Below are 22642 nucleotides of genomic sequence, written 5' to 3'. Positions count from 1 at the left end.
CCGCTCCTACAGGGAGCTCGGAGCCCTGGGAGGAGGGCCAGCCCGCAGTTCCGACAGCAGGGAGCCGGGCCAATGTCTTCAGGGCAGGGGGACCAGTCTGCCACTGGGGTCCAGGCCTCCAGCTGTGGCCCGCCTTGGCACTCTGCCATAGGAATTTCCTCCACAGGCGCCCCCCTGGCCCGGAGCCCTGCTACATCTCCGAGGAGCAGAGCTGGGGCTCCAGGAGCTAACCCCGGCCCTGGAACCCCAGCTCCACCGTTCCAAGCCGGGTGCCCTCAGGCCACCTTCTCCACTGCCCTGTGCCTCAGTTTCCCCTCTTGGGACTGCGGTAAAGGCATGACGTGTGGCAAGCCTGAGCACTGGCTACCATTCACATTTGGCAGAAGGCACACCCCCCCACCCCCCGCCGCCAAGGCGGCTAGGGCCAGGTTACCACGTGGAAAAGGCCTTCCTGTTCCAAAGCCTGCTGTGGTTCCCTGGCGTTTGGGACCCTCCCCTACCAGGCACTTTCTGGGTGGACCCCGACCTTTGGGGCGAACCCAGCCCCACTCCCCATGTCCTGCCCCAGGAGGAGCTCCCGGGGCCCTTGACCTCACCCAGCCACACCTTCTCAGACCCCAAAGCCCCGTGTGATGGTGGCAAGGCCCCTGCCCTGAGGGCTGGGGGCCCCAAACACACAGTGTGGGCAGTAGCCCCACTCTCCTGCGGCCTCTCGTCACCTCTCACTCCACGGACACGGACCCTGGCTGGCAGGCTGGAGGGCCGTGCCGGGGTCAAATGGGGTTGGCAGAGGCCCTCCTAGGCTCGTGGGAAAGATGGGTGCACAGCAGACATCTGGGGCTAAGAATACCCAGCACGGCGCCCACGCTCCTCAAAGGCTGGGAAGGTGCTCATTAAGCCCTCAGAGGAAACTGTTTTTAGACTAATTCCCAGAGATTTGGACCCAGGTGTTCTGCATGGGGGGAAGGGGGATTCTAGGCTGACCTCTGAACCTGGGCTTGGCTGGGCCTCCCAAACCCTGGCCAGCTTCCGCAGGGGGACAACCTGCCAGGAGCCGGAGACCCCCGTTGCTCTGTCCCACCGGTCTGAATCCGACCCCCAGCCCATCCCTCCCTCCCCCAGCTCCCCGGCTGTCCATCCACCTCTGAATGCTGTGTACCCGGACAGGGCTGCCGGCCGGGCCCAAGGGCCTGCGCCCCCCTGAGGCTGTGCTACAGAACCCCATCGGCGAGGCCTCCGGTCCAGCTTCTCCGTGCCTGGGCCTTGCCAAGGCCGGATGCAACTGGTGGCATGCTGTCTCTGCACCGAATGCCCTGCGCTCAGGACTGGGGGCGGCACAGGGCCATGGCCTCTGCCCCCGGGGGGTGGGGGGCCCGGCCCGGCCCAGGGCTGCTGCACAGGATGGCACCCGAGAAGTCGCCTACCGTGCGAGGCACCTGCACCCGGACGTCCGCGCTGTCCAGCGGGGAGTGGCTGCCCTCTCGGGGCCTCTCAGCAGCCTCCAGCCCCTCCTGGTACTTCCTGCTCCTCATGGGGAGAGGGAGCACGTCCCTGCCTGGCCCCCGCCACTCCCCCACCTGGTGGCTGTCTCCATTCTGCTCCTGGGGAGGGGAGGAAGGCCAGGCATGGGCGAGGCTGTCTGCTCCCTGGCACAGGACCCTAAGGGGGGCTGGCGGATGCAGGGCCCTGTCGACAGACACACAGCTAGGCACTCAGGGGTCGGGGCAGGAGGAGGTGAGGGCCTGGGTGGGGAGGAGAGGCAGGGCAGGGTGCTGGAGGGGCTGGGAGCTAGACGGCTGGCCCCACGCTGAGCAATGAGTGACCACGGCAGCCCTGAGCCTTGTTCCCCAACAGATCCCCCGACCGAACCCAGCCCCACTGGAGGACCCAGAGGCTCAGAGAGGTTAGCTCACTCCCCCAGGGCTACACAGCACCCACCTCTGGCAGGTAGAGAGTGGGCCTGGAGCCCTATCCTGCCCAGCTTCCAGTTGGCTGGGGTTTGCCGAGGCCTAGCTGCTCCCCCCCGGGGCAGAGTCTGAGCGGGCAGGGAGCAGACAGGAGTGGGGGCCGCCAGCACACTGGGGACTTGGGGGTCTGCACTGTGTAAGGACACAGCTGGTGGGACCCTGGGATGAAGTGGGAGGGGACAGGGCCTTGTGGGGGCCTCTCTGGGGGTCGATGGCTGGTCCAGCGTCTCAGGCTGCAGAGGGCACGTTGGTCTCCCGTGGTGGGGATGGGTACAGACAAGAGCCGGGGTGGGTAGGGGCAGCTTGGCCAGCACTGTACCAGCCTCCAGAACCCGCTGCCGCGCTCTGCTTCTAACGGCAGGCGGCCGCCCCTCTGGCCCCAGGGGCCCCAGCCGCCCGCCCTGAGCCCCACTCACCTGCTCCAGGGGGAGCCTCAGCAGGCCCCAGGTCTCTGCACTCAGCCTCTGTGTCCTCTTGGGCCTGGCACCTGGAAGACAGCAGGCCCGGTCAGTCTGGCACTGACCCCTGGCCGAGTGGTGGGCTGGCCCGGGCCAGGGCTCTCCGGGAAGGGTCAGGCTGTCAGCCTGCACTCTGGGGGGTGGCAGGGGAACTTCCCATCTCATGGTCCCCGATGGAGGCAGACGCGGTGTCTGCATGGCCTTACACCCCCCGACTGGACAAGCAGTCAGGCGTGGAAGCGGGGCAGACCCTCTAGGGCCTGGGCGGGATCTGGCCTGGGAACTGCCCACAGGCCCAGTGTCTGAGCTCCTGCCCGTGCCTGGGGCCTCCCCACCGGCCTCTGTGCAGTCCTCTCCTGGAATGCCCTTCCTACCTCCATGCAGATGGGGCCTCAGACCCTGATCCGTGGCACTCCGTTCACCCCTCAACCTACACGCACATGGGCAGCCCAGGTCCTCCCACTGCCGAGCGCCCCTCCAGCTGCACACCCACTGGGTGCCCCAGGGGCCCTTGCGCAAAGGGGGGGCTGTGCGAGGCAAGGAAACGCGGCAGGTGGAGCGACCGAGGCCTCTGGTGTGGGCGGATGCTCCAGGGGTCCTGTCTTGGCAGCACCGGACCCTGGACCCACTACCCTTCCTCAAGCTCAGTGACCAGTCAGACCGGACCCGTGGGCCTGTCGCCAGCAATGCAGAGGGAATGCGTGAGAAGCATCTTACAGGGCCTGGTGTGCTGTGGACGCCTGCAGGCTGCATGGCGAGGAACGCTGGCCCTCCGTGGCCACCCCAGCACAGCGCTGAGCTCCACGTGTGACACCCACAGCAGATAGCGGCAGCGAGCCCTCAGCATGGCACCCCGACCCCAGCCCGGGCCCATACCCGCTGCCCGAGACACGGTCTCCGGAGGGAGAGGGGCTGGTTCAGGGCGTCCTTCAGGCCAGCCCAAACCAAACGCCCAGGGCTTCCTACGAGCGGGGCAGGTGTCCAGCCCTTCTCCCTGTCCTGGCCTCCGGGTTCTGAGGAAGCCACACCCTGTTCCCCACTCTCTAGAGGCCTTGGGTGGAAAAGCGGTGGTCCTCGGAGGAGGGCGTCGGTGGCGGCTGTCCCGGGAATCCAGGGAGGGGACAGCTGCAGCAGCCTGACCGAGACGGCGGCCGGTGGCTCCCTGGGCCCAGGATCTGGGGCTGTCCGCTGCCCCTCCCCCATCCCTTCAGCTGCCATGGTTAGTGCCAAGCCTGCCCCGGCCCCCTGCACACAGCCCCTGGCCAGCAAGCATTGCCCAGGTGCCGAGCCAGGGAGCGCCGTCTCCGAGCACGCAGCCTGGCCCCGTGTTGTGCGGCCGAATGAGCTGGAGCAGGCCCAGAGGGGGCTCCGCTCTGCTTGTTTCCTCATAAGGGCACCCACCCCGGCACCGTCCAGCCCACCCCGGACTGGAGAAGGGCAGCTCTGAAGAAACAGTAGGATCCGTCCCACACCGACTGGTGCCTGGGGGCGGCGCCCGGCTGGGGCAGTAATGGAGGAGCACCTTGGTTCCGGGGACAGCCGAGTGGCCCTGTCAGGACGGGCAGGCCACTGTACGTGGCCCCTTTACTCACCACAGCCAGCAACAAGCTGGTTCCATCTCCTGCCACGGGCCGGCTACCGCCCCCTTCCTTGGCTGCTCCCTGATACCCGGGGTCCTGATTCGATGTCCCCACCTTGTCTGCTGGGCCCCGCCTGGCTGGACAGTCAGGCCCAGGCCGCAGTGGAGGCTGAAAGGCCCCTCTGAGACCCAGCTTGTGTCCGGCTCTGGGGCGGGCCCCCTCATGGCCCTCTGAGCTAAATGCACCCTCTGTCTGGAGAGTGGGCTGCCCTCACTGGGGCATTCAGGCTGGAGCTAGCGCACTTCCCGTCCCTCCCACCCCAGAGGGCAAGGTCTGGAAACTTCCCTGAGCACCACCCCACTCCCGCCTGAGTCTGACCAGCACCCTCGTCATCATTCCTTTCTGCCCTATCAGGCTCGCGATGTGCCCCTCCCGTGTGCAGCTTGTCCCACTTAGGCGGGCAAACCCGCTTTCTAACTGCTTGGCTGTGTCCCCCAGCTCCTTCCTGCCTTCAATCTCTTCCCAAATCCCAGCAGCTCCACCTCCAAAACAGACCCATAATCTGACCCCTTCTCATCTTGCTGGGATCCGAGCAGCACCTTGCCAGCCTCCCTGCTCCCTTTGCCCCCTGTCCATGCTGGGGCGGGGCCAGAGAGATGCCCGCAGGGCCTGAGTTAGATCTTCTTCCTCTGTTCACCCTGCAGGGGCCCCCTGGCATGGGGAGGGACTTACACAGAACAGGAGCCCCCCCCCCGCCCCTGCATTGCTCCTCCCAGCCAGGCTTACCCAGCCCCAGGACCTTTGCACAGCTGTCCTCCATTTAAGTTCAGGCTCACTCCCTCCTCCCCTTCCAAGCCTTTGCTCAGATGTCACTGCTATGGGCCGAATGTTTGTGTTCCTACATTCCATGTCGAAGACCCAAACTGCAACGTGATAACATTAGGAAGCGGGGCCTTGAAAAGTGATCAGGGTTGAGTCGAGGTCATGAGGGTGCCCCAGTGTTGGGGTGGGTGCCCCTATAAGAAAACACCACAGAGCTCCCTCCGACCCCAGACCCCACCCTGCTGACTCCCTGCTCTCACACCTCCAGCCTCCAGAAGCATCGGAAGTAAATACCCGTGTTTTTAAGCCGCCTGTTGTGCGGTGCTCCGTTCTGCAGCCCGAGCTGACGGAGACGGCGGCCCCACACGGCCCACGCACACTCACACCCAGCCTCACGGCTGTTCCTTCTTCCCCAACACCTGTAGCGTGTTATCCGTTCACTACTGTTTGCCACACACTCGTCTCCTCTGTCCGCCTTGGCCAGTCTCACCGCCTGATGATGAGCAGGCAGTTTCCTGTTTATTACGTGGGGCCCTGTCTGTGGCTCCCCAGGTACCGTCACGCCCGGCTGCCCTCCCAAGACTCTGGGTACCGGGGCTCAAGAAAAGAGACCTCCAGCCACAGTCACAGGGCCTGGAGGGGCAGAGCCAGGGTCAGGCCCACTTGGCAAGCCCCGGAAGGTCGAGCCAGGAGCAGCCAGAGAAGGGACAGACGTGAGGACAGCTAGGACCCCCGGGGGCCCTGTCTTCAGCTGCGTGTCACAGGGGCCTGGCCTGCAAACGGGCTGCAGGCCGCGTGCTGAGTGCACAGAGGGACAGGGAGGCGCCCACATCTTCAGCCCTCCCCAGGGAGTGCCCTCATCCCTGCCAGGCACTATCCTCAGGACAACCAGTGGGCCCAGTTCCCAGGCCAGGACCATGGGGCACAGCTGGGTCAAATCACGGGGTCAGCTAGCCAGGACTGGGCGAAGCCAAAACTGTGGCTTCTAGCCAGAGCCAGAAGCCGAAACTGTGGCTCAGACGTTCAGTCTGTACATCCCAGTCCGCTACGGCGGCCACACAGTGTCCACGGACGGCCCATACCCTGTGGGACAGAAGATAGCCAGGCCCAGCTCCCCAGGGCTCAGGGCTGGCTCCATCCGCTTATGAACTGATCATGCTTCCGCGTCCCAGATGGGTGCAGTGGGACCTCCATCTGACAAACCCATCCACCCTGGGCCCCTCACCAGAGAGGGCAGGGGCATGGCACAGCAGGAGACCTTGGGGGACTGACCCAGGCCCAGGCAGCAGTGGCAGGGAGGGGCCCACGTCCACCCAGACTCGTTCTGGGGTCTCTGTTGGGATGGGGGCTGCAAGGCTGGTAAAGTTAACCCACAAACTGGCACTCCCCCGGCCCCCTTCAGCACCCCCCACAAACTGACAGGCTGTACACACAAGTGCCCCATCCCTACCCCAAAGGGTCAGTTCTGGAAACTGGGCCAGGCCGCCACCCAGGCTCCGTGCGCATTCACGGAATCAGAGAGCGGGTGATCCTGCCCCTGCAGGAGAGCCCTGTGGTGCCCCCTCCACAAGGCCCTTGCCCCTGCCAGGCTCACCTGAGCGGGGGTCTCCTCCAGGGCTGCCCAGACTCAGGGTGTCCGCCCTCCTGCAGCAGGAGCACTGCAGGGCCTGAAGGCCCCCAGAGCGGCCCAGGGCCCCCACACCTGCCTCCATGGCCTGAGCGGGCAGCTCTGGAGATCGGCCCATGTAGCGCCGGCAGCCGGGGGAGGGGGCTTCCAGGGGCCCTGGCTGGGAAGGGTCTGGGCACGGGGCAGGGCAGCAGAGCCGGCCTGGGGCTGCCTTGTTCCCAGCACAGCCCAGCCGTTCACCCGTGATGTGCCCCGCCTTTCCCCAGCCCAGAAAAGAGGGAGAATGGCAGGAGAACCTGGGGCTGGCTGCGCCCCCGTGGGAGCCTTTCCAGAAGCCCGGCCCAGCCTTGCCCCCACTTGCTGCTGGCTTCCTCAGAGGGGGCCTCGCAGGGCCAGGGGCTCCAAGCAGAGCTGCCCACCCTCAGAAAAACCCCACCCAAAGGGTCGACACTGTCTGACACATCCTGGGGCAGGGTAGGGGGGTGAAGGGGGAGCCCTCCTCCACCCCACCCCCTTCAGCCACAGCACCCCAAAACAGGGTGACTGGGGGTCCCAGAGGGCTTTGCACCTTCACTCCTGTCCGCACCCCGAGTGGGAGCAACGCGTGCCCCCCATTTCCCGGGACAGGCCAGGCTTAGAAACCCCCGGCATTAGGCAGGGAAACGCGGCAGCCCCTCCACCACAACCTGGAGCCTCCCCCGGCCTTCTCCTCAGCAGGCCTGAAGCTCTGGAGGCTGGGGCAGGGCAGGCACCCCCGGGGACACGGCCATGACGGGATTGGGGCCAGACTCTCCCAAAACTCAAGAACCACAAGTTGGGGTGCGTGCAGGTAGGGAGGGGGCAGCTAGCTCCCTGCTCAGAGCCTGCCCCACACCCACCTACAGCCACTTGGGAAGCCAGCTCAGGGTGGCCCCCCTCCCTGGACCCCCTACTTTTTATCCATTTGCTTTGCAAGGAACATTCTGTTCCTGCGTGCCCCTGTGCGCGCCTAACAGTGTTGACCTGTATGGGGCGACCGGCAGCCCGTGAATGAGGTCATTACAGCTGCCTTGGCTCATCCCGGGCCTCACCTGCTTAGCACCCCGAACACTGCTCTCCTCCGCCTCTTGGCCGACGCGGCCTCCCCCTCCGGTCCCCCAGCCCAGCCCTTGGCCCGGAGCGTGTGGAGCACCGAGACAGGGGCAGTGAGCGCCCGCTCCTCGTCCTCCTTGTCGGCCATGGTGTCACCAGGTGATAAACCAGGGGGGCTCAGGGGGACGACAGGCCCTCGCTGCCCCAGAGACCAGGAAGGACAGGCCTGCAGGCCTCACGTTCAGGCCACGCCTTTGTCCACACTGTCTCTGCCCCTGAACACTTTTCTCCCCCTGCTTTCCAATCTCCTGACTCCTGACTTGACCCGGGGAAACAGGGCCCCTCCGTCTGTGTCCTGAGCACCCTGGACACCCAGTCACCTCTCACCCCTACTGGGCGCTCCGGAGCAGGGCCAAGCAGCGGTGCCGATGCAGACACCCCCAGGGACGGACCACCCTTACTGGGCAGCTCTGTCTGACATTCTCCTGCTTGGGGGCAGAGGCCACCTCCTGGTAAACTGCCCCCAGAAGCCCAAGCACCCCAGGTGGCCCTCCTGCCACACCCCTGCCCACCCAGCCTGGGAGCTCACCTTGGGCCTCGTAACCAGCCAGGTCCGGCTTCTCTGTGGCCGCGGGGCTGGTCAGCCGGCCCAGCACCAGCTGTAGCTGCGCCACGTTCATGCGGGCCGTGAGCTCCCCATTGCGGTCGCCGATCTACAGCCAAGCAGGGCCAGGTTAGTGGGCAGGTGGGCTGGGAGGCTCCGGCAGACTGGCCCTGAGCCCTGGGCCTCCAAGGGAACCAGGCCTCACTATGCCTCAAGGATGGAGTCTGGGTGTTTGTCCCTGGGTAAGGGTGGCCACATGGGCCCCAGGCAGCCCCCCTCACACGCCCGGAATGCCTGGGGCCTCAGGCAGCCAGCCCTGTGCCACTCCCAAAGGCAGGGGGCCTGCCCCAGACTCCACCTTTCTCAGTCCCTGGAGCCTCCCATGCACCCCTCCGGCCCCGTCCAGGCCTCCAGCTCAGAGCAGAGGCTCAAAAGGAGGACCCTGCTGCAGAGGAGTGAGGGCACCACCCAAGAACAAGCCAAATGGTGGGAGGCCACAGCCGGACCTCGAATGGAGCCCTGGGGCCACTGGCGTGCTCCCGCCTCTGCTCAGGGGGCCGTGGGGGCCGGCCCTGCTGGGGGGCTCTCCTGACCCAAGCTTCCCTGTTGCCCCACCACCTGGGTTCCTATGGGTCTTGCCCACAACAGGCATGGGGCTCCGGTGGGTCTGGGCGTGTGCTGGGCGTGTGCTGGGGGGATGTGACGTCACTGGGGCCAAAGGAGGATGGGACCCCGAGGTAAGAAGGGGACAGGCTAGGAACTGGGAGGCTGGAGGCCACCCGGGACAACCTGACCATAGTAGGAGGGTCCTGGGTGGACCGGCCCTCGAAGACCCTGCCTACCATCCCCAGGAAGGCGTCCGGCTGGGGGGCTCCAGGGGGAAGAGCCCAGGGGCGGCCATGCCTTTGTGCCCCTGGGCTGCCTGCGGCAGGTCATTTCCACCCTGGCCTGGCCGGGTTCCATCGGGGGACACAGGACCTCGTCATGGGCCTGCGCACAGGCAGTGCTGACGCTCTACGGGGGGAAAACAGGCCCCCTGCTCCCCTCCCCCACCCCCTGGCTACAGCAGATAAGCCGCCACAGGGCCTCTGAAGGCACGCCCAGCGCACGACACCCTAGAAGGGATGGAGGAGCGTCCAGGGAGGAGCCAGAGGGCACAGAGGCACCTGGCTGGTCTCAGGTGGGCTGGGCAGCGCCTGGGGGCCTCCCAGGCCAGCGAAGGCAGCGGCTGGGACTGGCCGCAGGGCAGGCTGAGCTCACCTCCTGGGAGATCTCCAGGTGTTTCTTGGCGAAAGTCAGGGCCTGTGCCGGGCTCCCCATGGACACGTAGGCGTTCCCCAAACTCCAGCACGCCCGGCCCTCGCCCACTCTGCCAGGGCGGGAAACTGAGTTCACATGTGCAGCCCGCGGCCCGCCAGCCTGCCCACCAGCCTCCGGGTCGTCCGGCCCATCCCGACAGGAGCGCAGTGGGCGGGCCTGGAGCTCCTGGCAGGGCCTTGCTCGCCCCCTACTGGCTCTGAGGCCCCCCCCCCCCCGCCCTGCCCCCGTGACTCCCTCCACCCTTGGGGGCGGGTCCCTCAGATCATTAATCTTTTAATTAAGGTGAAAAAAACCACAAAATGTAAATGTAATCACTCAAGTGCAGGCCCAGGGGCTCTGCACGCTCAATGATCCACGGCCATCATCATCTGGTTCCAAAGCCTCTCACCCATGAGAGCAAAAGGGCTGGCCACTTCGAGCCTCCCGACAGGTTGGCCCGCGGGCAGCCCGCTCCGCCCCACACCCCGCGAGAGGCGCACGGACCTGGTGACGGGGCCCGACCCCCGGCCAGCCCATCCCCAGGGTCGCCACAAGTGGCCGGCCCAGCGCCCACCCAGTCTCTCCTGGTCCCACTTAGTGGACGGCGCGGCCCCGCAGCGGAGGGAGGCTGAGGCCAGGTGGGCCGCCCTGCACAGTCTCTCGGCGGTCAGGGGCAGGGCGGGGCCTTGCTGGGAGCAGCTTGCGGCTCAGGCCACGAGGACCGTCTGGAGCCCCCAGGTCCAGGCCGGACCCTGCGCGTCCCTGTGTCCTCGCCACGCGCACCTGTCAGCCAGCTCCTGGGCGATGAGCAGGTGGCGCAGGTGGTACTCGGCCGCGCGCTCATAGTCTTGCAGCAGCGTGTACGTGTTGCCCAGGCTGTAGCAGGCCTGCGCCTCCACCGCCTGGTCCTTGAGCTGCCGGGACAGCTGCAGCGTCTTCCTGCAGAGAGGGCAGAGGGTCAGCCCCAAGGAGGAGGGTTTCCAGCACCCCCTTTTCTGGGGGGCCCCCATCTGAGGGGTGGACAGTGGGCGATGGCGATGCAGTCCACCTGCTCAGTGACCTCAGCCCCAGGGTTCCACAGGCGTCTCCACAGAGGACCGGAGGACAGCACACCCCAGCTCGGGGTCCTGACTCAGGGTGTCAGGGCTCAGCACAGGACCCGGGGCTGGTGACCCAGTCTCTGCGACTCAGGCCGGGACGCAGACGGCTCACAGAGCATCCCAGCACAAGCCAGGGACGCCCAAGAGCCCACGTGGTCTTCACCCTCTGAGTCCACACAAGAGCGATTATACCAGCACCCCAGAGCCATCGTGGAGAGCAAAGACAGCCCTGGGGTTCCCCAACGGCTGGCCCTGGGAGGTCCTCGGCCAAGACCAGCTGTGTCCCCGGCACACGGCGGCTTCTGCCGGCACTTACCGAGCGAAGGGCATGGTAGTTCTTCTTGTCCCTGGCAGTCCCAGAACATGGGCTTTGTCAGTCTGCCCTTCTGGGGTGGCCCAGAACCCCCCCCACCTGGCCCCTGGGGAGGCTGGGAGGTCAGGCTCACCTCTGACCTTAGGCTGGTGCCCAGGTGGGCCCCCCTCCCCCGGGCTGGGCTGGGCGGCTGGGGGCGCGCGGGCAGGCCTGCCTACTTGTAGTACTCGGCGGCCACGTCAAAGCGCCCCAGGAAGATGTGGGCGTTCCCCAGGTTGCTGTAGGCCCTCCTCTCGGCCGCCTTGTCTCCAAATTCCTTAGCAATGGCCAGGCGCTGAGGACACAGACCCGAGACCTGGGTGGTCACAGAGCAGCCCCAGGACCCGAGGTGGATGGCAGACGCAGCCCCCCCGCCCAGGGCAGCCAGCCCAACGTCTGCGTGTGCAGAGAGGGCAGCCCGGGAACCCGCACCAAGCACAGACCAAGCAAGACGGCTGGGGAGCCCCGCGGCACTCACCTCCTTGTGGAAGGCCGTGGCCTCCATGAAGCTCCCCAGCAGGTAGTGGGTGTTGCCTAGGTTGCCATAGGCCCTGCCCTGGGCCGCCCGGTCGCCCAGCTCCTTCACCAGGGACAGATTCCTCCTGGGGGTCGCATCTGTCTGAGCCATGTCCCTCTCAGTGCGCGGGAAGCAGGGGCCCCGTGACCCACCACCCACCCACCCAGGCTAGAGGGTGATGAGCCGGCGGCCTCCGCTCGGCTCCTCCCAGAAAGAGTGTGCCCCAGCGGGTGCCGTGTGCGCTCCGAGGCTCAGTCAGGGGCTCGCCTGCCCCAGGAGGCTCCCACAAACAGACGCTCAGCCCGACGTCCCTGGCCTTCTTGCAGCCGAATGTTTTCTAGCACCACGCTGGCTTCTCCACGCTGCTGTGGATGACTGATGTGTGGGGGATGCCGGGGGCCTGGTGGACCCCACCAGACGCTGAGGGCAGGTGCAGGTTGGGGGTGGGGAAGGAGAGCTGATGGTCCCAGATGTGGGAGCTCTGTGCCTGGGGCGACTGCCCCACCCCGTGGCCGGCAGCAGGGGCTCAGGAAGTGCTACGGAACGCGTGGACACACCGTGGCCCGCCCCACTCACTCATAGAACTCGGAGGCTCTGCGCAGCGGCTCCCGGACATCGGGCGGCAGGTGCCCGGGGTCCTGCGTGGCGGTCCACGACAGCTGCTTGCCCTTGGCGTGGTACACATTGCCGATGTTGTACAGCGCCCTCGCCTCCCCGACCTGGGGGTGGCACCGAGGTTGGGGGACCCTCTGCAGACCTGGCCCCCGAGGAGCTCACTGGCCCCGGTCCCTGTGGCCCCCGAGGCAAGGACCTGGGGGGGCTCGCAGGTGATGGCCGCTCTCCGAGGACACCCCGAGTGACTGACTCAGCAGGGGAGGTGCGGCCACGCCTGGCGCGGGCACCCTCTCGTCTCTGCTGCCCGGGCAGGGAGGAAAGGCCTCCCAGCCGGGCCTGGCCCCCCTGAGCTGTGACCTGGGGAGAGTCATCCTGTTTCCTTGTCTGTGCTGACCCCACAGGGTCACGGAGGGAGGTCACAGAGCAGGGCAGTCAAGTGTCCGCACAGGCCTGGGCCCACAGCTGTTCCATCCCCGGCTGCCACGCCACCCAGTGTCCCTCTGGAGCCCAGAGCGGGGGGGTCGGTAAGAGGCAGGGCTGACACGGAAGATGGGGAGGCTAGGGACTCTAGCTTGGGCAGCTGGGGTGGGCCACCCTCCCATCTTCCTCCCACGGGGAACAGCATGGGGCCATAGGTTGGGGGCGCCCGCCCCCAGCGAGCCGCTGACCGACCTTGTCCCCCTGCTCCTGGGCGATGTCCAGGTGCCGCTGGCAGCAGACGACAGCCTCATCAAAGCGGCCCAGGACCTTGAGTGTGTTGCCCAGGTTCCCGCTGGCCTTGGCCTCCCCCATGCGGTCACCGATGGTCCTGGAGGGCAGGGAGCAGTGAGCGGCCAGGCTGAGGGCCAGGTTCAGGATGCTGCACTCAGCAGGGAGCCTGGGCAAGGGTGGGGTTGGCCTGGCAGGACCAGCCCTGGGCTGACTGGGGCAGTGCTGGGCAGGGGTCCTGAGGCTGGCGGGCAGGGCCCCCTCAGGCAGCCCCCTGGGCAGGGAGCCCAGCTGGGGTCACTTCTCTGCGGGGCCCAGCCTGCAGGTCTCCAGGTCTGGGGAGGCGCCCGGATGGAGACTGGGAGAGCCAGGGAGGAGGGGGGGACCCGGCCATGTGAATAAGTTTCAACAAGCTGTCTGGGTGCTGGGGACACCGTCTGGGGCTCGCCGGCCGGGGAAGGGCCTGTGGGCACGGCTGGCGGGAGCCCCAAGAAGCTCCACTCCCTCTCAGGGGGCCCCCGGGGCCTCGGAGTGGTGACTGCAAAGTGAAGGAGGAGCAGGGGTGGGGGACAAGCAAGGGAGGGTGTTCGGGGGTGAGAGCAAGCAGCTTGAGCCAAGGCCTGGAGGCCAGAGGGGAGTGGAGACCCTCAGAAGCACAGGTGGTCGCCCCCCCCACCCAGTCCCAGAGGCAGGCCCACGCGCGCGGACACGCTCGGGATAGCGGGCCACAGCCACGCCCACACACGGACAGACAGACCACAGCCCTTCTCCCAGGTCCATGGCACCCGCTCGGGTCCCTTGGAGCTGAGCTCGCTGAGGCAGGGCGGCCACGCTCACCGGGCCAGCAGCAGGTCATGCCGGTGGTATTCCAGCGCCCGGGCGTACTCCTTCAGGTAGAAGTAGGCATTGCCCAGTTGGCTGTAGATGGCACTCAGCGTCTTCAGGTCCTCCGTGCCCACCTGCACCGCGGCCTCAAAGAAGGCCGCGCCCGCCTTGAAGTCCCCGGCCTTGCAGAGACGCTCCCCCTCCAGGGCGAGCTCCAGGCACGAGGCCTCCATCCTGGGCGAGGGGAGAAAAGCCACAGCCTGCCCCTCATGCAGTCACGCAGGGGACGCATGCTCCCCACCCCATCGTCATGAGGACCACGAGGCCCTGGGACGGCAGTGACCCACGCCACGCCTGTGCACACAGTGTCCAGACACAGGTGCCGGGTCCACTGGTGTGCCATCCGAGGCTGGCACACCTGTGTGCCTCACCTATGCCCAAACCTCACTGCCCGCCCCTCACTACCACGGCTCAGGAGCCCCCGGCAAAGGTGTGAGTCTGTGACCACAGCAAGACCCTCAGGCCACAGTGGCCAAGCTCCAAACATACCCTCCCGAGAAATCTCAGGCGCCTGGGTGAGGGCCACCCCTGGGCCCAGTGCCACATCCTTCTCCCAGAGCAGCCGTGGGCCCTAAGCCTCACCAAGGACAGCCGAGGCTTAGAGAGGCTCGGAGAGCTGGCCAAGGCCACATGGGCAGGACCTGACCCCTCCCTCATCCTAGAGTGCACCGCTGCCCTCCAAGCTCTCCATGGGGGACTGCGGGCTCAGGCGTCCTCTGTCCTCGCCTCCCATTCTTGGGGGAGGCATGGCTGCGTCCGAGCCAAGGGTCAGCCAGCCCTGAGAGCTGAGGAGTGCTCGGCTGGCCCCCTGACAAGCAGCAGCCCCCACCCCCATGGCGCTACCACGGGAGGACTAGACAGGACCACATCCCAGGATGACCCCGGCCCCCGGGAAACTGCTCCAGGTCCCTGGCCGTGAACCCAGCCCGGCCCCAAGGGCCCAGGGCCCCACGTGACCACCAGCGCCCTCACTGGAGGCTCACCAGCCCCTCCTGCCCCAACCTTTGGGCCAGGGGCATCAGAGAAGCAGCCCCTGACCCTTGGGCCCTGCTTGCCCCCTGAGGTGGGGTCTGGGCCCCCCAGCTGCTAGCCTGGGCCCTGCTCACTGGCGGCCCCAGGGCCCCTGGGCCTTGGACGAGCTGCCCCGAGCACATGGCTGTCGGGGGGGGGGGGCCTCGTGTGTGGGAGTCATTCGATCAGGCTGGCCCTGGGTCTGGCCCTCCCTGCTGTGGGGTCCTGAGCAGGCCACATCACCACTCAGAGCCTCAGTCTCCTCCGCCCTCTCCCGGCTGGTCCTCTATGGGTTCCGGGCTCAAGGCCATTGCCCGGCCCTAGGGCGGGGGAGCGGGGCCCCAAGCTGGAGGGCACCCCGGCAGGTGACCCTGCATGCAGCCCTGGAAAAGTGGGTGGCACGTTCTGCACGGCCGAGGGCCAACCCTGATTACTGGGGTCTGTGGAAAGCCCACAGGGAAGTGAAAATGTCCACACCAAACGGCCCTCGTGCCCCAAGGCACCCCCCCCTCTGGGCTGTGTTAGATCCGTGATGGGATCGGCAGTTACGGGGGAAACGCACATCTCCCCTCAACAAACAAACAAACAAACAAACAAACAAACCTGTCTACGGCAGTGCTTCTCAACCATTTAAGGAAACACCCCCTTGATACAAACCACAGTGCCCCGCCCACTTCACCCCTGTATTGTCAAGAGAACGGGCACTTAAACGTTTCCAACACCACACATCAAACAGACAGGGGTGCAGCTGGTGAGCCCCGAGACGCTGAGCCCCGCGCCCGACACCCCACGGGCTCAGAGCTCTCTGCTGGGGAAGCCCCCCACCTTGCCCAGCCTCGACTCCCCAGCATCGGGGTCGCTCCTCCAGGGAGGGGTGGGCTCTGGGACCCAGCACCGGCCTGCCTGCTCCAGAATCGAGCAGAGTGCAGGGGGCCTCTCCGAGAGCCAGGGTCCAGAGTCTCGGGCCTCCTGCCCTCCACCCTCTGGGAAGGGCCATCCAGATGCCACGCTGCGGGAGCACCCCAGCAGCCCACTCTTGTGGCCACTGCCACACATGGGGCTCCTTAAACAAGGCTGCTTGTCCTTGCCCAGCTGGGCGCCATGCCGTCTAACACGGTGGACCGACCTCTCCTCCCAGGTGACCTGGCAGGACCGGGGACTGGGGTCTGTGACACTGCCGCATCCAGAGCCGAGCTCGCCCTGCTGGCTCTGACAGGTTCGACCGGGGGAGCGGCCGCCTCTGACCCCGCATTCCTGCCGAGAACCCACGGCGAAGGAGGATTCTGGTGTGGGAAGGGCCTGGGGGGTCCACTGAGGGGGTGTCCGGCGCAGCCATTGCTGAGTCACAGACGGGCAGGTCTAACCCAGGCCCCAGGAACGTGAGGACACCCGCTGGAGAGGCCACAGGCAGGGTGTCCGGCCCGGGAGCCCCACCCCCTCTGCTGAGCCCGAGAGCCTCCCACGGCACCTTGACCTCCAGCCCCCTGCCCCGGTCACCTCCCAGCTGCCCGGGGTGCCCACCGCACCTCTTCCTCTGCAGGTTACGCATCTTCTGCACGTACAGCCACAGCTCCAGGCCCACGGGCAGCAGCAGGGGGCGGGGGCGGGGGGCGCCATACACCACCTTGCACACGGCCTTCTCCGCCAAGCTCAGGGCCACAGGCTGGCCCTCTGTGGAGGCAGCCGGCATGGCGGGGCTCCAGGCCTCCCTCCTGGCCCGCCAACACCCGCCCCGCCTTGGCTGCTGGACCCGGGGAGGCACCGGCCTCGTGGTTCCCCTGCCTCTGCCCACCCCAGAGTGGTGGGCCAAAGGTTCTGGTGTCCTAGGCTCCAAGAGACCCCAGGTCCTTGGGCAGGCTGCGCAGGGCCTCCCGGGGACTGAGGTGGATCAAGGGATCAGGGCAGCTCAGAGCCGGGGATCAGCATCGTCAGCAGGGAGGGCAGGGCCCGGGGGGGTCGGGGTGGGGGGAGACTCTCTCTGCCAGGCCACTTGCCCAGCTCAGCAACGGGCATTGGGGTGGCAGAGGGCTCCAAGGCTGTGCAGCTCTGGACCTGGGAAGAGGAAGGGGGTACAGTTCTGGGGTTCCCTCTGACCCCGAACCTACCTGGAGTTGGAGCAGATGGAGGAACCCGAGAACAAGAGGGAGGATGGGAGGCCCAGGGCAAAGGCCATCCCAGATATAGGATCTCAAGGCCAGCATCAGCCCTGGACGCCCTGCCCACACTGGGGGCAGGGGTCTGGCAGGGCTGAGTCTCAGGAGGGGCCAGGCAGGTGAAGACAGAGGTGCGGGGGTCTGGTCCCAGGCTGCCTGCTCTCCAGAGTGTCCCGACCGAGTACTTTCCTCCCTGCCCAGAGGCTTCGGCCGATGCCCCCTGTCTACCCCTCAGGACAGCTCAGCTGAGAGGTATAGGGCAGGCCTGGGTCACCTACTTTTTATCTGGCTCCTATTAACAAACTGGACCCCCAAACCCTGCACCCTCAGATCAACCCCAGGCCCCCTACTCTGCCTCCCAGGGCCTGCCTGAAGGGCAGGCTACCCTCTCTTGTCTTCCCTGAGACCTACCCAGCCTGGCCAGGCCCACTTCCCTGCTCAGTGAAGAAGATTCTGGAGCTTCTGTCCCCTGACAGCACCTCCGCAGGCCTGTCACCTGGCATGCGCCCACGTACACCAGGGATGGAGTGGTCTGCAGCCGCCCTGGGCTACCAACTCCAGGGCCAGTTTGTGGAGCTGGCCTTCCTGCCCACTGGCCACACATCCACCCAGCAGGGCTGCCTGGGGCCTATCCACCCCGTGGGCCACCAAGAGCTCCACTCTCGGGGCACAAGACCCCCCTGGAGCTCTGGGCTGGGCTGGGCTGGACAGAGTTCGCAGGGCCCCCAGGGCTGTGGTCTCAGCCCCCCGGCAGCCTCACCACCCTTACCCTGGGAGGGGTAGCCTCCCCACCCGGGATTTGTCATCCAGGCTAAACGGATGCTTCACTGTTGACGTGTAGTCCTCCACCTTCCCAGGAGAGCTCAGACCCCACACCTCTGGGATGGGTCTGTGGAGGCCTGGGTGGGTGGGGCCCCATCCCCCTGCACGGACCCACCCCGATGCTGGGACTGCACAGCCTACCCTTCCTCACAAGGGCCCACCAGCCCAGCTTTCCCAGTGGCCAGACCACAGTGGCCAGGAGGCAGGATACTGTCTGCCAAGCTCCTGCTGCCCGCCCACAGGCTTACCGGTTAATAAAATGGTTATCGACTCCCCCGTGGCCAGCCTCACTATTCTGGCCACCACATCATGCCCACACCCTTCCAGCCTGGCCTTGGCATCCAACACAGTATCCCAGGAGAAGCCATCAGCCCAGCCTCACTTGGACCAAACTGCCCTGCTCCCCATCAGGCTCCTGCCCCCACCAGCCTCTGTGGAGTCCTCCAGTGCTGATCCCTTCAGCTGGCCTCCAAGCCAGGCCCCTAGCTCCCGTCCTACATGGTTAACCGGGGGCTGTGTCCCCCTTCACCCCATTCTCTGTTAAATGCAGTCACTGTCCTCCCTCTCCAAGGATGTCACCCTCAGTCCGGGCCACCGAGCAGATGCTCCAGGACCCCTGCTCACCCCCATCCTGCTGCCGCCTAAGCAAAGCCATCCTGACTCCCTTCCACATGGAGGTTTCTGGACAGCATAGCGTGGGGAGCATGGTGGGGACAGGAATTGCTGGTGGAGGGACATGTGTGTCACCTAGCTTGGGAAAGCATTGGGGGTTGCGTTTCTGGGGAGCCCTGGGGCCAGGTCATTACTCCCCAGATGCCCGGCCGCGGCCAGTGCCCGGGGATATGGTGGAAGGAGCCACAGGGGGACGGAGAGATGCCAGTGCGCCCGTCCTGCTCCTGAGGAGGCCCCTGCGCAGCCGCCTTATTTGGGGGCACACCTCTACCAGGTCACCCCACGGTGGGGGTGCTCACCACCCACTCCAGGAGCGGGGAGGGGGAGAAGAACCCCCAGGGCCTCCCCACTCTCAGGGGCCTCTTGGCCACCTGCCCACCCCCTGCACGCTCCTCCCCCAGGGCCGTCGGGCCCTCCCTCCCCAACCCCTGCTCCAGGCGAGCGGGGCCCGCAGCACAGTAGAGCAGAGTTCTGAGCATTAACTGCCCCCATCTGGCTCTGCCTCCCCGACCCTGTCCCCTCCCCAGGGCCCCATCTGGGGACTTGTTGGGCCCATGGGCACACTCATGCTCAGGCCCCTCTCAATGGGCCTTCCAAGCCCATGTCCCCAGACCCCCATGTCACCGGGCAGGAATTTGGCACGGGAAAGGAGCTGCTGGCAGTGGGCGGGGCCCGGCCCAGAGATTCCCCCAAACAACCATCTGCAGAGCGGTCAAACCAGACGGACCCTGTCATGGGACATCTACGTGCTGGGCTGCCCACACCCCTCGGCTGCCCTGCCACAGGTGGGCATCCCTGGCCCGAGCGCAAGGGGGTGGACGACCGTCTGATGCCTTCCTCCAGCCCCGAGCCACCGTGGCGCAAGGGTGCTGGATCCGAGGAAGCGGTCCCCTCCTCTCCAGCTAACAGCCCCCGTCCGTCCAGGATGCTCCCACACACGGTTCCCCGACTCCCACCCCTGCCTGCCAGCCTCCAAAAGCCAGTTCTGAGGGGGAACTGCCCTGCCCACAGCTGGCTGCATCTACCCAAACTCCCCCGGGGTGTCCTCATGGACCTGCAGGAGGGCTTGGGGCTGCGCACCCCAAATCCGTGCTGGGCTTGCCCCTTCAAGCTCAACTCAGTTCTCAGCTTACAAGGAGGCCAGGCTGGGCTCAGGGCCTCTCCCAGCATCTGTCCTCTGAGCTCTGTCCCTGCCAAGGACAGCGCCCCTAGGCTAGGGTCCTGTCTGGCGTGTTACTGCTGGGCCCCGGCCCCGGCCCACACCCCAGACTCCCAGGTTGAGCCTGTGGATGCAGACTAGCACAACAGGGACCCCATGCTCAGCCGTGCAGGATCTCCCAGGGCTAAAGCCCCTACACACGCGTGCGCACACACACAGCCGGTAGCTGCCGGGTCAGCTCCTGTCCTTCCCACCGGGGTGCTGTGAAGGGGATCCTCTAGGGCGGGCCTCCAGTGTCAGCTGCCAGCAAACCCCCCCCCGCACACCCCTCCCCTACATGGGGCCCAGGAGCCAGGCCGGTGGGGCTCGGCACTCGATCCTGGGACCACACAATGGGGGCTGTGTCTCTCACCAGTGGCACAGGGACCAAGGTGGGAGGAGCGGCAAGGCCTCCTTTTCACTCGCAAACCAGGGCCTCATTCTGCACGTGGGGCGGAGCGGGGGGCGGGGGGGGGGGGAAGTGAAACAGAGGTTTGCTGCTGATGCACTGCCCAGCGGGGCTGGAGAATCCTCTTAGGCAAGGCTAGGCCCTTGAAGGCTCAGCAGCTGGGGAGGCCGCCAGGTCCTAGGAATGATGATGTCCATCCAAGTTGGGGACCTGTCAGGAGCCCGGGAGGCGGGCAGGCTTGCCCCTGCCCGGCACTCGTGCTGACTGTACCAGGCCCCTGGCATCCCTGGCAGAGTCCATTCCCCTGGGAGGACCTTGTGCCCACCCAGCTCGGGCACCTGGCATCACCGTGTGCGACACCCTCGACAGGCCGAGTCAGCACGCGGGCATGCCGTGCAGGTGTCATCTCTGACAAAGCACAGACCGCAGGCATCATCCATGAATCTGCCCGGAGGCAGCTGCCTTTTCAGGCAGGCACACACCCCAGCTGGCTGGCTGGCTCTGCAACCCGGATTCAAGCCTGCAGTCCCCTGAACCCCAGATTCATGGTGGGTCCATGGGGGACAAGGCCCCACCCATGACGAAACCCAGTCCCTTCAGCCAGGCTGCCTCCCGAGAACCCAGACCATGGCAATGGGGAGGTGGTGCCAGGCTTGGGAGGGAGCTCCTGGCAGCCCCCCTCCACACACCTGCTATGCCAGGGGGCCCAGCTGTCAGGAGCGCAGCTGGTGAAGCTCTAGGTCTCCCTCCCCTGTCCCAGGGCAGTGGGGGGGGCTGAGGGGGGGTCCAGCAAGCAGCAGCCCATCCCAGGCAACCATCCTGACCACCCGCTGACCACCCGCTAATCCTGGACACAGAAGGGCACAAGCCTCGGGAGGCCTAGGGCCCCCACCCCCTGGTGCCCCCCACCCCTGCACCCCTTCCTCCCCCGCACCCGCCACCAGGGGTGCCCCCTTCCTCTGCATCCCCTCCCTCACTCTGGGCGCCCCCCACCCCGACCCCAGCACCCCCTCCTCCCCCGCGCGTCCACCGCCGCCAGCCCAGCCCGCAGGGAGGGAGCGTCCCCGCCACGCTGCGCGCCCGCCGCAGCCTTTGTTCATGGCCTCCCGCCTCCGGCCGCCGGTCCCCGCGCGTCCCGCCGGTCCCCGCCGGTCCTCCCAGCCTACCTGGAGTAGAGGCGCCGGGCCGGGCCGGGCAGCTCGTCGGCGGCGGGCGGGGCCGGGCCGGCCATGGGGCCGGGGTCGCCGAAGGCCGGGGGCGCACACCCCCGCTCTCGCGCCACCCTGAGCCTGTCCCCCGTCCGCCGTCCGCCGTCCGCCGTCCGCCGTCAGTCCGTCCGTCCGTCGGTCTGTCCGCCCGCCCGCGGGAGGCGCCGAGGAAGTGATGCGCGCGGGGCGCCGCCCCTCCCGCCGTGGCCGTGATGTCACCGCCGCCCGCGCGGGGAGGGGGCGCGGACCGAGCCGCGGGTCCCTCCCCCCTGCGCGCGGGCCCGGGGAGGGGGGCGGGGCCTCCGAGAGAGCGCGCCCCCTGCCTCCCAGCCCCCCTCCCGGAGCGGGGGACGGACATGAGGGCAGGGACTGGTGCCGGCTTGGACGCTGAGCCCCGGGGTTCTTTGTGGGACCCGCGAGGCGCCTGGGTGGCAGTGCAGCCCTGCCGGCCTCCCCACCCCCACACGAGGGGCCGGCTGAGGCCTCCTTGCCTTTATTTGGCAGGCGGCCAGCCCTCCTTGGTGGTCCCCTGCCTTCCTCATCTCCAGCCCCAACATGCCCACCCCCTTCTCCAGACTGGCAGTGGGGTGCTGGCCGTGGGGGAGGACCCTCTGCCAACTTCAGAGACACCTGGGGAGCTGATGGCAACCCCCGACCGTCCTGGGCCCCCATGTAACTTCCCTGGTCTGGGAGGACTGAGGGGGCCAGGGGACCTGCGTGGCCTGGCCCAGGAAGCCCCCCCCCCCGACCCTGCTGTTTCTCACCCCTGAAAGCTAGGGTGACCAGCTCACCCTCCCAACCTTGGTCTTATTTGTGAAATGTGGATGCCTCTGAACACCTGGAAGGACACTGTGCCCACGCCCCCCACGCCCCCCACGCCCCCCACGCCCCCACGCCCCCCACGCCCCCCACGCCCGGCGCGGAAGCCTCCCCTCGGGAATGCCTGGGAGCCCTGCCGGCTGAGAGCTTGTCCGGGGCCTCTCGGCCCCCCACTCTTGGCTCTGCAGGACCTTCCTGCGCTTCCCCAAAGGCGGCGCCTGCCTGTCGGGGGCAGGGCACACCTGGGTCTCACCTGGTTCTGTCTGGCAGTCTTTCTGGTGCGGCCAGAGGACTCCAGAACCTGGAAAAAGTCACTGGGGCCCAACAGGGCAGCGACGACTCGGAGCAGGAAGTGGGCTACTTCCCCAGGAAAGCTGCCCTAAGGTCAGGGACATGCCAGGGCCTCCCCGCAGGACCCTCAGCAGAACGCAGCCCACAGGCAAAGGCAAATGGCAACAAAAATAAACAGAAGATAAAAAAGGGCCTGTTGGCCTGGGGCTAGTTTGTTTTTCCTACGGAAGAGAGGAGCCGGAATGAGAACCATCTGTGCCCAAGCGCTGGCGGCCTGGCAGCCCACCCTACTCGCCCTCCCCCATGACCACAGGAGCTGGGCAAGGCCTTGCTCCCTGCTGTGGCTGTGCTGCTGGCTGGGGGGGGGGGGGGGGGGGGGGGGGGGGCGTGGGCGGGGCTACCACCCTTATCTGCCACAGCCCCAGGCCTGCGTCCAGAGCTGGCATCATTGTAA

General features: G+C 66.9%; 1 protein-coding gene across 8 annotated transcripts in view; it reads right to left on the bottom strand.

Annotated features, from left to right (window-relative positions):
• Positions 1 to 22642, bottom strand: part of GPSM1 (G protein signaling modulator 1) — a 29130-nt gene extending 6488 nt beyond the window's left edge. Inside the window, exons 1-11 of one of the 8 annotated variants that reach the window (XM_073890054.1) lie at positions 22138 to 22642; positions 13558 to 13779; positions 12685 to 12820; positions 11974 to 12116; positions 11359 to 11482; positions 11060 to 11175; positions 10212 to 10367; positions 9390 to 9498; positions 8115 to 8238; positions 2384 to 2454; positions 1425 to 1601 (exon numbers count right to left, since the gene is read on the bottom strand). In XM_073890054.1, the coding sequence (XP_073746155.1) occupies positions 1425 to 1601; positions 2384 to 2454; positions 8115 to 8238; positions 9390 to 9498; positions 10212 to 10367; positions 11060 to 11175; positions 11359 to 11482; positions 11974 to 12116; positions 12685 to 12820; positions 13558 to 13778 (1377 nt within the window). In that variant the 5' untranslated portion in view covers position 13779; positions 22138 to 22642. Of the gene's footprint in view, positions 1 to 1424; positions 1602 to 2383; positions 2455 to 4017; positions 4281 to 6421; positions 6521 to 8114; positions 8239 to 9389; positions 9499 to 10211; positions 10368 to 11059; positions 11176 to 11358; positions 11496 to 11973; positions 12117 to 12684; positions 12821 to 13557; positions 13780 to 21036; positions 21267 to 22137 lie in introns of those variants that run through there. The other 7 variants (XM_025860193.2, XM_025860196.2, XM_073890055.1 and 4 more) reach the window with 7 other exon arrangements.

This window comes from Callorhinus ursinus, unplaced genomic scaffold (assembly GCF_003265705.2).
Source record: "Callorhinus ursinus isolate GAN/ISIS: 27379988/994484 unplaced genomic scaffold, GSC_fseal_2.0 scaffold126, whole genome shotgun sequence".
NCBI lineage: Eukaryota > Metazoa > Chordata > Mammalia > Carnivora > Otariidae > Callorhinus > Callorhinus ursinus.
Note: the sequence above shows the minus strand (reverse complement) of the source record. Positions and strands in the feature narration are given on the sequence as shown.